A 13,182-nucleotide genomic window follows, 5' to 3' on the forward strand; every position below is an offset into this window, starting at 1 on the left:
GCCCCTGCAATAATAAAGCTACATGTTAGTAAATAGTTAATGTTGTGGGACACCGGGATGTCAGCCAAATCCTCTCATTTTCTTTAATGTTTTCTAAGAGCTTGTCTGAAAGGTATTTGCAAGCAACACAATACTTCACAGATTGAACTTCTTATGGCTGGCACCTCTCTTTGTCCTCATTCTATGCTCTACGCACTTGTCCCCCTTAAATTTGCTCCCCAGATCTGACATGTTGCAGTCCCTGGCTCCAGAGCTTTCTTTTTCTCCTGCACTCTCCCTGGTGCAGAAGCCTATCACCTTAAAACATAAATACAATTCCTCTTAAAAATGACTCTGCTAAAATCCTTGCTTATTAGTTAAGTTGTTCGAGAAACATTTTCCTAAATCCTTATGCTTTAAATATGGGACCATCCAAATTGCTGAAGTCAATGTTTCTGGTCCAAAAATTGAGATCTTCATCTCATATCGCCTTCATTGAATACTCATTGTCTGAACACAGTTCCAAGTTCTCTTTGTGGTTGAAAAGTCCCTCCATGGACTGGCTTCATCTTCTTCTCCTGATGCAATATCCACCAACTATTACCTTCACTCTCACCTAATCTTGGCTTTCTCTTACACTCCACAGTTGGGGGCTACCATCCCGTTTGCAATGTCTCAAACCTTCTTCCTCTCCTGTAAACTAGTGTTTCTTACCTTAAAACTATCCCTAGTCTTGACAGGAAACAGATAAATCGTTGAGTTCTGTGAGGTATCTATTTAGACACACACACAGACGCACAAATCCAATTCTTCCTTTCAGTATGTGTACGCAATGTCATTTTACTTCACTGAAGACTGTGCTATGTGTTTCTGAAGTTAAAACACATACAGCACTTTAAGTCTTGGCCTGAGAAGTTTAGGTTCAAGCCTATTAAGCAGCATGCCAATCTCCTTAATATGTCTCTTCCATAAAAGGATATGTGGCAATTTGCAGAGATCAGAGCACAGAAAAACCTTGGAGCTTCTTATTAAGTAAGATACTACAAATGTCTAGCAAATTAAGCAACAAAACAAGTTGTTGCTTTGCTGTTTTCTGCATAAAGTTTGCACTTCTCAGCCACCTGTAGCAGACATTTAAGAGTAGCCAGAGGGGCTTGCATCTAATAAGACATACATGCAAGCTGAAACAATACAGGCGTGAGGCTTTAATGCCACATAAAAGCAAAGCTCAACGATGCAGCATGGCACAATGCTCTACCTGTGCTTGTCCACCTGAGTGCAGGGGGGGGTGCGGCGAGGTCTGGTGATGTGCCGGGTGTGCATGAAGGTGCGAGTGGGAGTGGTGGTGAGGATGATTCTGCTGGTGATGAGGCTGAGGATGAGGATGGTGCGCCGGATGCTGGTGCTGATGTGGGTATGAATGATGAGGTGGCAGGGTCTGGTGCTGATGAGGATGTGAGTGCATGTGATGGTGCGGTGTCTGGTCCTGTCTCGAGCTCATCATTTCCATCATGTGGCCCATGGTGTTCATATTCCCATTTGACATGGTGGCAGGATGATGAGTTAGCGCTGCCTTCAATCTCTGGAACAGAACAAAGAAGAGAATCTAACATTAATACATGAAGTCCTGAGTGTTCAGTGTAAGATCTCCACTTTTGTAGAAACCGTGTCTTGTCCTGTGTTTCGAGACTTATCTAGCTTTTTTCTTGTCGTTCCCTTGATATAAAGCATCTTATTTCAGTTTGAGGAAGAACATATTCTTGGATTCCAATCTAGTTTTTCACTGCAAATATGTAAAGATGTAAACATCTGAATTGAAATTCAACAGTTAAACATTTCCTACTGTGCTTCTGTGGAAAAATAACTGGCTCTCATCTTTCTCTGCTGGGCCAGTTCAGTAGCTTTAGTTTCATACAAATTCATATTCTTCTAATTTTAGAAAAGACTGTTTGATTAAAATAAAGGTGGAACATACTCTGATACATAGTTCCCCTCTTCTTTCTCTTACCGACATTATTTAAAGGGCCCAGTGATAGTGCATTGCCTTGACATAAACTTTTCAAATTTCAAAGCTCAGAAATACTTTGCAGTTATATTAGCAACCAACCTTTTTTTTTTTTTTTTTTTTTTTTTTTTTTTTTTTTTCACCAGAAAGATATAAAAGTAATGAGGGTGGTCTCAACCTGAAACCTTTTTCTTTGCTGGAAAGTTCAAGTGCCTGCTGTGTTTTTACTGCATACTAATTCCTCTCTCTGTTCTCCTCATGTTTTTGACTGTCACTGGATTGGGTCATGCAGTCCCGACTTGGGCAAAACTCTCCTTAGTATCAATGGGATCCTTCCGTTTTTCGCAGAACAACAACAACCACAAAAGAGGATGATGGGAAGGGCTGCTAGATTTTGAACTGCAGGATAAGGCCCTTGCGTATTAATTTGATAGTCGAAATATATATAAAGAAAGGTTCCTTTTCAGTACAGTTACAGGGTCATCCCAGAGCTGTAAGCTATACTGGAATACAGTAACTTTGTTGATGCAGTCCTTGACAGAACAAGACTCTCTCTAAAAAAAAAAAAAAAAGAGGAGAAAAAAGATGTTTTTTAAAAACATATCAGTGCCTCAGTTTTCATTAAAGAAAATTAGAGTAGTGACTTTACGAAGTCTCTTTACAGAAAACCTGTAAAATTATTATCACAGTATGGCATGAGTCACAAACTGACAGTCATCTCAAAAAAAGATCAAGGCAACTACAGCAGCAAGGTTAAATACCTCCCACCCCTCCTGTTGTGTACTTACCTCTAAAGTCAGAACTGAGCTCAATTTAACATTGATGGCAATAACCTATCGTGGGTTTAAAATGGAGGACTTGAGCAGCTGCCATCCTTAACATTTCTGAATTCAAGTGCTACCCTGGTTATTGCAAGCAGCTCTTCACAATGCTCAAAATAACAGTTGTTACCCAGGAGTGTATTGGGAAAAACAGGGGAAAAGCCACATGAGTAACATAAGTCATTCTGCATGTCATTCTTATTCAAAACTCGCTAAGATCTTTTTCACCGGGCTGAGCCACTACACAGCTCTGAGCCAAAGCACCAACAAAAGCTGTCGTAATTGTGTTTTCTGAATCAAAATGCAAAAAACTCTCATTAGCCAGCACTTTTATAAATGATGAATCCCTAACAAAATCTACCAATGCCGTATTTGTCAAAAACCTCTGAAACTGAGCTACAGCATGTCTTGTTCTAAACTGCATACTTTCAAAGCCAAAAAAAAAAGGAGGGAAAAGCTTAATGTGTGAATAAACATTTTTTTTCAGCTGTAAAAACTGTGGCTTATTAGTGTGGCGCGACTTCAAGGGGAATAAATTATTTTGTTTTCTTTCCATAGTCCCTTCTACCACATCCATTTATTTGAGATAGCAAATCAAGAGAGACAGCGAGAGGTCTGACATGCAGCTGGTTTCAGTCAATAGGGGTCATTTCCATTTGGTCTGTGTATTTTACAAGCTCCTTGTTCACTGTTCCCAATGGGAGGGTGGGCCAGCTGCCCTGGATCTGAGTCCTGGTACGAAACCAGCTCTCTACCTCATCGGGTCCCAGTGCAGCAACAGCAAGCACCCGGCCCTCGCGTCTCTTTAACTTCATGCTTAGATCAGCTCTGCATCAGCAAGAGCCCTGTATGCACAGGCACCCAGAGCGACATTTATCTTTCATTAACGAGTCACTGCTGCCAATCAGAAACGTTTGGGGAACTGTAAACCTTTTTTTTCTTTTGGTCTTCAGCGAGATCAATTGTTTTCAATGTTTTAGTTAGAGCGCAGGGGGAATAAAATCACCAGAGCTTAGTGAACTCTGCATTGTATATGTGCAGAGCTGGAAGGGAAGAATGCATTTTTGTTATTGTTCTTTTTATGTGTGCTAATTGCAAACAGCTGTTTTATTTGAGTGTCAAAATATGATGGCATCAAAATTGAGCTTTCTGGAGTGACTTCATTAGCAAAGCAACTCTAGCATGAAATTATGAAAAAGGACCCAATCCTGAGGCCATTCAGTTTTCAAGAAACTATGTCACTGACTTCAGCAGAAGCTGTGGATACTTAGCAATTCTCAAAATAGGGCTAGATCAGGCAACTCTGCTCAAATCTGCTCTCACTAAAAAGCAAAATTTCTGCTAACTTCACTGACACATTTTAGAGCACAATCCCTCTTCTCTTGTTTTTATAGTACACTTTTCATAAAAATCCACAGCAACCTAGAGTCCCCACTCAATGGGAAATGCAGGGGCTCGTCTCTTCTGGCTTTTGGCCCTTACTGATTTTTTTTTTCTAGTTGATCAAACTGACATACTGACCAACATCAGTTACAACTGTTTTCCTCTTGATCATGGCATTTGCATTAATGGCTGTCACTAACACAGACAACATTAGAAATTATTTCACCAAACACAGTCTGCTTTGCCTCTGATCAAGTGGATAAAGAAAATTCCCTCTTTATCCTATAGGAAACCAAAAACACATAAACTTTCATGTTTGATAGTTAGGGGGAAATAGAGACAATAGATACTAGTGCTCCTCAGGCACGAGTATTGCGTTCCCTGTACTATTGCTCATGATAATGCACTGAACCGGCATGTTTACTTTGAAGCCATCCCGCTGAATGTTGTAGGAAGATAACACCTCAAATAAACTGTCATTGTACCTGGATTATTGTTTTCTGGAAACAAGTTTTCAGTCTTTCCTCCATCTAAGGCATCATGGTATAGTGAATTGCTTTATGTTTCTTTACATCAACACAGATGGTAATTTATTCTTTTGAGCATCTTTGGGCAAACTCTAAGCCTGTCAGAAATGAGCTGCTGAGATCAGGAGTGAAGAGAATATCAGCTCCCTGTCCACTTCTGCAATCTGGGTGGGAACTTGCTGCTTTGTCATTTTTCTCCATCGTGAGACACAATTCAAGGGGGTTACCTTGATTTTTTTCCCTTTCTTTCTCCAAAACTGCCAATGAAAAATAGCCAGAATTTTTTTCAGTTTGTTAGAAGAAAAACAAGATAAATAAGACTGTCATTTTAGAAGTTGCTTTTCCCAGCACTAAAAACCTTGATCACTTTTGTTTTATTAAATATATGTGTGTATATATATATTACATTATATATATATATATATATTTTATATATAAAATATACTATAATACGTGCATAAAAATAAACTACCACTTTCTCCTATTTTTTCCTTAGTGGAAAAATGAAAAATCTCCTCCAAATTTATGTATGTTATTACCTGAGTGGTCTGTCATTGTATCAAACAATAGGTTATTATATTATCCAGCTGTGGTTTAGGTTGGGACAGCCATGCAGTCCTGGTTTTCAATAGGATTGCATTGTTCTGAGTAAGCATGTATTACAGCACTTGAAAAATCTCACTTCCCCTTCTGGTCTGCATGCCCAAATCCCACTAAATGAGAGAAGAGACAAGACCAGCTTAATGTCTGGTACATTCTTATCTGGAGATTATATCAGGCCTCTGCAGGCAGATGGAATATGATCTCAAAGATAATTTCTTGCAGTAGTGACTGTGATCCTAGTCCCTGTTATACAGGGATGTAATAAGTTCCCTTCAGGGAGAGAAGAGATTAGAGAGGGAAGAGAAAGCAGAAAAATAGAGACATCAACCATCCCCACACATCTGAAATTTGGTAGCAACCCCGGGTAAAAATGTTGATTACCCAAACTTCATGGCAAGCATACCATGGACTTCAGTAGAACCAATCCTATTTTCTCACCCGTGATGGTGAAACCTTCTTTTTATACTAGTGACCGTCTAAACAGCATATCCAAAGTGAATACAGAGAGTTAACAAGCCTGTTGCAACCAGAGCTGAGAACAGAACTTCACCCAGCATATGTTAAGGCATCACGCCGAATTTTATCGTTGCCTCAAACTACTACTATGATGAGAGAATTAAGTATAAATGTCATTGAGGTCTTTTATAGTTGGCTTCTTACATGAGTTTCATAGTGTAAATAACAGAAATGACTATTAGCAAATGTTCCACTCACATTCATAAAAGCAAACTGGAGGTGATTCATCTCCACCCAAGAAGTGAACTGCAGATACTTATGACCACATTTCAGAGACTGGTGATTAGAAAGCCTCTGACATCGCATTAAATACTTGCTCCTATACTTCTCATGCAACAAAATAGAGTCTTGCATATTGACTGAAGGAGGAGTGAGAGGTGTGTGAAGGACATGAAATCCAGAACCTAAGAAGTGACACGTTACACAAATGTAAAGTGAAAAGGGGGATGCATTTAATTCACAACTCGCCAGTAAACAGTGCCAAACTGCTAATCTTCTAATTATTCCCAGGCTGTTTGGCAAATCTGAATTATACTCTTCCTTTTCTTTGTGCTTTCTTGCCTGCTTAGCAGGATTTTGAAACAACACTAACAATGGATCGTCATCAAGCCTTCAGCTCAGCTTAGCTTCTAATAAAAACAGCAAATTTGCTCCCTTGTCCTCCCAAACACAAACTGAATTAATCTTCAGCCAAAAGCAGTGAGAATCAACTGAAAACAATCAAACCAGCAATAAAACTAATGGACATCATGCTGCTCAAGGACGGGTCAGCCGTAATAGCTGCTTCAATATCTCTGAACTCCGGGCACCGAGGAGCACTGAGCAGCCTCACTTCCCACTGACATCAGTGGAAGTGACACCCCTGCAGATTACTGCCAGCTTTAAGTAATACAATGCAGGTTGCTGCCAGGGTGGCCCATGGATACTTTGCCAGATCTAGCATCTTCTGGTGACAACAGTTCAGTGAGAACGGTCATGGTTCCAGGAACCGCAGAAAACTCTACTGAGTTTACATCTCATCTCCATTTAGCAATTTCCTTCTGTTCATCTCAAAGCATCTTACAAAGGAGGTAAGCATCATTATCCTTGGGCAATGCAGCATCTTCTTAATGATTAGAAATAGAAAAATAGTAAATTCTCTGTTCCTATGCTACATGCACTTTTAATAAATAAAAAAATTAAAATCAAGACAGAAATTAACTGAAAATACAGTTCGTGTTTCTCGGTGCCTACTATTCCTTGTATGACTCATTTCTTAATGCAGTTTTAAATGATTGGGTTTGATTTGCACAGGAGTGCAACGTCAGGAAACCTAAGTTCAGGTTCCTGCAAATCTCTAAGTCCCACAAAATCTAAGTCAATCCCTGCCTGTGTATCCATGACAAGGGATATTTAATTATTTAATCACACAATAGACAGCAAAATGATTTATTGCTGGCAAAGTGTGTCATACAGTTTCAACATACAATACCTATGGAAGGATCCAAAAAATACAAACAGCTTCTATCTAATTTCCCTTATATGTGCCACAGTCCAAAATCAAAGCTGCTACTTAGCTGCTACCTACCCCCAGAGAGCCAAGTTTTGGGCAGGAGAATGCCAGCGCTTTGGGGACTCGCTGTCTGTGCCTGCTGTCAGTAGGCAGGTATTTCTCTAATCTCCATCCTGATCCTCCAAACAGACAGTCTCTTGCTTAGTTACTCTGCCAGATTTATCTATGGAATATGCCCATATCACACGTGCCTGGATGTTGCCCATGGAAAACATAGAAAAAGGGGGTGGCAATAAAATCTGGTAATAGCATGCTGTTAACAGCACCCTGGAAAGAGGTGGGAAAACTTGGGCTCAATTCCCTTTTTTTTCTTGAGGGGACCTCAATCTGTACTGCCCATCTCCCAGATAAACTCTTCAAAACCCAGATTACAGCCCATTCCAGAGCTGAGAGAGAGCACTCCATTTCTTTACATTTGACATAAAATACTTCAGCAAAGTCTCTGAGCTCAGGTCTCCCTCACTCCTCAAGCAAATGCTGTAATCCCCAAGCAAATGTTGGGCTTCTAAAATCATGTTCTCCTCTTCTAGTACAATGAAAGTGGGAAGTGCTTGAACAGTGCTGGTATTGCTATATATATATCTCGCTTGAGCGCATAATGAATACCGTATTAAATAAGAACAAGTGGGAATTGATTTCAGAGGGAGTTTGGGATTTGCCTATATAAGCCAGATATGAAGCTAATCCTCAAATCACAATACTCTAACATTGAAAAGGAGGTTGTGGGTTTTGGTACTTTAATCTGTACTCAAAGATCAGATTGGATTAGCACAGTAAAAACTTCTTGCTACAGATTACTGCTCTGAAGCCTCAAGACGCCTCAAAGAGTGACTTCAGCTTCTTGCAGCGGATGCTAGTTGCTTTCTTTCTTCTTCTCTCTCACATTCATAATATACTCACCAAGGAAATGAGAAATGCAGGTTCAAATCCCTCCTGCGTTTGAAGATATCTGAACTTTCATCACCCACCTCTCACTAAGGCTGCTGCTGATTGAGTCATCCATATCCAAAGAAAAATGCCATCCAAGTATATAAAACTTGGGGGTTTTTTTTCCCTTTACTGGTGTGATTTTGAATACTCGTTTTTCCTGGATTAAACCCAGCACATTTAAAGGGCTACTAGCAGGCCAGAAATGGGATACATGTGCACTTAAAAGTGTTTTGATTTCATCCCAGATGTGCAGTGCTCAAGGGCGTACACACACACACACATCCACTGCCTGTGTATACAGGATACGATCTGATCTGTAGATTTTGTTTCAAGATTATACCAACCAGACTCTGAAACGTAAAACCAAAGCCCTGACCACTTACAGCCATTAGGGATCCCAGGGCTCTTCGTGAAAGAATATTGATGTTCATTAGCCTATTGGCCTGACTGAAGAATTCAATGCAGGTAATTAGACTTTGTCTCATTACCATGTAGTTTCAGGTGAAGTTATTTTTCTCTGTCATTTCTAATGTTAACTGGTTCCCGAAACATTTTTAAAGCATTCATGGATTTTTCTGAACAAAAGACTAGAATTTAAGGTATAGTACAAGTACATATAAAATGAGAATATTCTTATGTGCTATTTCACGTTTTCTTAAAGCTGAATTCCAGCATTTGACAGAAGAATGAAAATAACATTTTAATTCAGCAGACAGCTTTCAGTTATCTGCCTATGATAATCTAGTGACTAGTGACTTTTTAAATGAAAGCGCTTACATATGACACATAGTCCATATCTATAAACTGCGAAGAGTGTGAGCAGGTTTATTATGTGTTAATTTATAAAAGAAATTATTTTATAATAATTATAAAATAAAATACTATTATATTCTACATAGAATAAAATGTTATAAATAGAGCCCATGCTGACATTTATCTGCATGAATAATTACCAGCATTGATATGTACTGTCCTTTCACATCCTCGTGCAAGGTCTCTTGTGCCCTCCCACCTTTCCCAATAGTCTTCCCCTGACTTCATCCATCAAGCTGCAGCCTTCCACGATGTCCCCTTTGCTCCTCACCTGCAATGCCATCTCCCTTCAGTCATATTCAGCTCAAGCTGCTACCTTGTTTTTCACCACCCCACACGTATCAGCTGCGTTTAAACGGCATTACCATGGGTCAGACGTATAGGATTTCAAAGCCACTTGAGGATCCAGGAACAGCAACATCGCAACACGCAGCTATATAGCAGCCAGCTACCCCATCAATTCAACAAGGTTTTTTAATACACTTTTGGATAGCTAAAGTGTGAAACAAGAGAGGGCAAAAAAATTGAACCCAGATATATTCTTTCTTATTGGAAAAAAGAAAGCATCATAGTGATTAATGCTAATAGGCTTTACTTTGTGTTTGAAGGAGCTAGGAATGCATCCCAAAACACCACGGCTCGACTAACAAGCAATGACTTTCCAAAATGCAGTATTTCAGCTGCTCACTCTGTTCAACACGGTATGCTTACTTTTTACTAATGCTGCTTTGCAGAAGAGCATGTCAGGGCAAACCAAAACGCACCTTCCCCAGGGAAGGGAAGGATGTTGCCTGCTTGGTAAGCCACTGACTCATCCTGCCAGTTGTGGACAGCTGGCTTTAGCCTTCCTACAGCACCTACCATAGGATACAGAACAAATGAGCATAGGTCAGGGGCCTGCTTGGGCCCGCAGATGTGGGGGCTGACACATGGTCAGGATTTCCTTTCCAGCACGGAGTGACAGATGCAGAGCGTATCCTGCCTCACCCGACTGCGGCACGACGGTGTTCGCCAGGGACTCTTCCCCATCCCCCCTGCCCAAGGGAAAGAGGGCAGAAATGACCACAGCATTAAGGGCAGATCGCTGCTGCAGGTGCAGTGTCTGCAGACAGGTGGCAGAAGGTCCCTGCAGAGCCCCGCGCTCTGAGGAAGACGCAGTCGGCCGTGTCCCCTCCAGGTTCGGGGCAAAGTCAGCCCCAGACACCTTCCTGCACACCACACACTTGTGAGAAGCAACGGGCAGGGTCGCAGGACCAGCCAGAGGGTGCATTCGCGGGCTGGACGCCTGGGTACCCGCGATCTGACCATGCTCACTGTCCTTCACAGCACAACCTAATCTTTAGAAAAGCACTTCCAGATCCAACTGTTCTTGAGCCTTCCTCTTTTTTTAAAAAAAATTTCTTGTGTACTCCTAATGAGTGCAGGAGAAAGGCATAAATGCCGTCTTGTTTTGGTGCTTTAACACATCCTCCTGTCTCCTCTGCCAGCCTTGCCGACAGCATTATCCATCTTTCTGACACCACCGTTGTCTGATTCATTTGACATATGCACCAGAAAAAATGTCATGTTCTCAGCAAGATCACAGCGCTGTGATCTCATTCGCGCTTCAGCCTCCTCAGCGAGGGCACTGCTCAGCACCTCCCGTTTCTTGCTGCCTTAGAAAGAGAGGCACTGGCAGGCTCTTCCAGCTCACTCCCTGGGAAGGTTACAGCGGAGATGCAGTGAGAAAAGCCAGGCCACGAAAGGAACAAAAGCACTCGCACGCGATATGTAGGAAATCAAGGTAATGCAATAGAAACTTCAGCTAATTGCATCCTGCCTGCCGAAAGTTTGAAGCAGTGAAATCTTTCTTGCCTCCTGCTGTTTGGGGACTCTGCGTCGATGCTGCCTCCAAGAGGGGCCGGCGCGCTGAGAGATGGCGCCAGGGACAGGAGTCATGGCTGCGCTACGGAAATCATTGCGCCTTCATGTCCCATCGTTTACCCCTCTTTTGAAACGAAAAAGACCCCCCACACTACCCACCTCTGCTTCCAAGCCAGACAAGGCGCTGCTGCTGTGAAAACACCCTGACGGCTGTGAGGGAGATGGGGATTTGGGGACGTTGCTGTTCCCCCCACACCAGGGGAGGAGGCCGTGCAGCCCTCGGCTCGGCCCGGATGGACCCCTGTCGGAGCCGGGGGCTGCTTGGGACGTGCAGAGAGAGCAGCAGGAGCCGTGAAAGGCGACGCGGCAGCTCGGGGCTCGTGACCCGCGCCACGCCAACACGTCTCTGGCGGGCTCGCGCTGCGGTGGGCGCTGCTTCGAGTGCTCCCCGCCAGCGGTGCCGCTTTCCCACGCAGCAGCCTCGACTGGCAGCATCCCACCACCGGCTAGAGCCTTAACAACCCATTAGCGGCACGGCCAGATACGCTTCTCTCTCACAGCTCCTTACCTCTGGAAAAATGCCAAAGTACGAAAGATGAGGGGAGAGGAGGGCGAAAGCAAACCAAACCGGGGGCTTGGGTGCATCGGGGAGGGGAAGGGGGGAGAGCAGCTAGAGAGGAAAGGTGGAGGCAGCTAATCTTCCCATTTCTTTCCCTGCGGTTACAGCAGTGACAGATAATTTATCACGCATTTTGATGGTGCTCCAGCTGGCAGGGAAAAGAGCTATCTGTTTATTAATTCAATTAGCCTGCTTATTTATCAGCGGAGGGCTCAAAGGTGCAGTCACAGGCCAAACTGTGCCAGCTTCAGCTTGCCTGCCGTCGGGCTGAGAGGACGGCTGTGACGGGGGCCATCCCACCCCACTGCTCCGACTAGCGCACTCATCCCTGCATTAGCTCAGGTCTCCGGAGGTAAGAAAAGAAAAAAATAAAACACCAAATCTAACAACATGCGTTTTGCACACCAATGAACGTGCACAAGGCAGGCTTAAAACCAGAGCAGCATTGCTTTGCTGCCGCCAGTTCACCGCTCTACGAGTATTTGTTATGTTTGACATTCTGCCCAGAACCGATTTTTTTTTAATTGATTAAAACTGATGAATACACTTTGAATGTTGAGTTCAGTGGGGAAGTGCTCAAACCAACGCATCGACATAGCACTGAGCTGATGGAAGGGGTGGGAAAGGGACAGGAGGTGCTTCCCAGATACCCCCTAACACTTGTTATCTATACAGAGGGGACATTGGTGAGGGAGGAGGAAAACAGAGAGGGGAAAAAAAGGGCTGGCCTTGGAACGGCACAGAAATGCTCTGAAGTAGGAAAGCGTCTTGTGGGGTCTGAGTGGCAGCGGGGCTGGAGCAAGGCCTCCCTGCTCTTACCTGAAGGAAGGGCTAACACCAGCCTGGTTTTGGCTAGTGCCAGGTATTGCAGGAACGTTCCTCTGACTCGCCGTCAGTCTGCCCTGCTTCACCCTCTCCTCACTTCTCTGCTTGATGAGGTTGCCTGTCTCGGGCTATTAGCTTTTTTTCCCTGTTTGCTGAAAAGTGCAAGACTTTACCTTGTTGATTCAAAGTCAGAAAATGTAATGCAAAAAGCTGCTTGGAACTACCTGAGCTGATGTGCTTCTAACAACGCAAAGTATCTGAAAAATCCAGGATGCTGATCTGCAATTTCCCTAAAGCCAAACCCCCCCACCCACCCTGGGAACTGTAGGCCATGATTTCTCTGTGACTTCAATGCTGCCATAAACGGTATTTCTTTCTCTCTTGTTGTTTCTGTAATGCATCAGGCTTCCTTCTCTATCCCACATAAACACACTTTCAGTATATATGTACTAGGTTGCCATTTAGCCCGTTCAAAGACACAGTGCAATTCCCATTCATACAAATCAGTCCTGCGATGCTTTGACTTAAAAATGAGGCTGCTCACAAGGATAACGGGTTCTCCTTGGAGTAGATAAAGGTCACACAAGCTCTCAAAAGCTGCAGTTGTTACTTTTCTCATCATGTTCCTCCACTACTTGATATTTAAAGAGAGAATTTGGGTATTGAGTTTTTTCGGGGGGGGGGGGGGGGAAAGGTGTTCAAGTTTCTTTAGCCACATTCATTTGTTCTGAAACTCTAAAATCTTA

The 13,182-nt window shown here is 42.9% G+C and overlaps 1 protein-coding gene across 4 annotated transcripts in view; it reads right to left on the minus strand.

Annotated features, from left to right (window-relative positions):
• CREB5 (cAMP responsive element binding protein 5) overlaps positions 1–13,182 on the minus strand; it is a 263,711-nt gene that overhangs the window by 13,349 nt on the left and 237,180 nt on the right. For all 4 annotated transcript variants that reach the window (XM_064506262.1, XM_064506261.1, XM_064506259.1 and 1 more), the window contains one exon: positions 1,238–1,561. In XM_064506262.1, the coding sequence (XP_064362332.1) occupies positions 1,238–1,561 (324 nt within the window). The remainder of the gene's footprint in view (positions 1–1,237; positions 1,562–13,182) is intronic.

The sequence above is a fragment of the Dromaius novaehollandiae genome, chromosome 2 (genome assembly GCF_036370855.1).
Source record: "Dromaius novaehollandiae isolate bDroNov1 chromosome 2, bDroNov1.hap1, whole genome shotgun sequence".
Classification (NCBI taxonomy): domain Eukaryota; kingdom Metazoa; phylum Chordata; class Aves; order Casuariiformes; family Dromaiidae; genus Dromaius; species Dromaius novaehollandiae.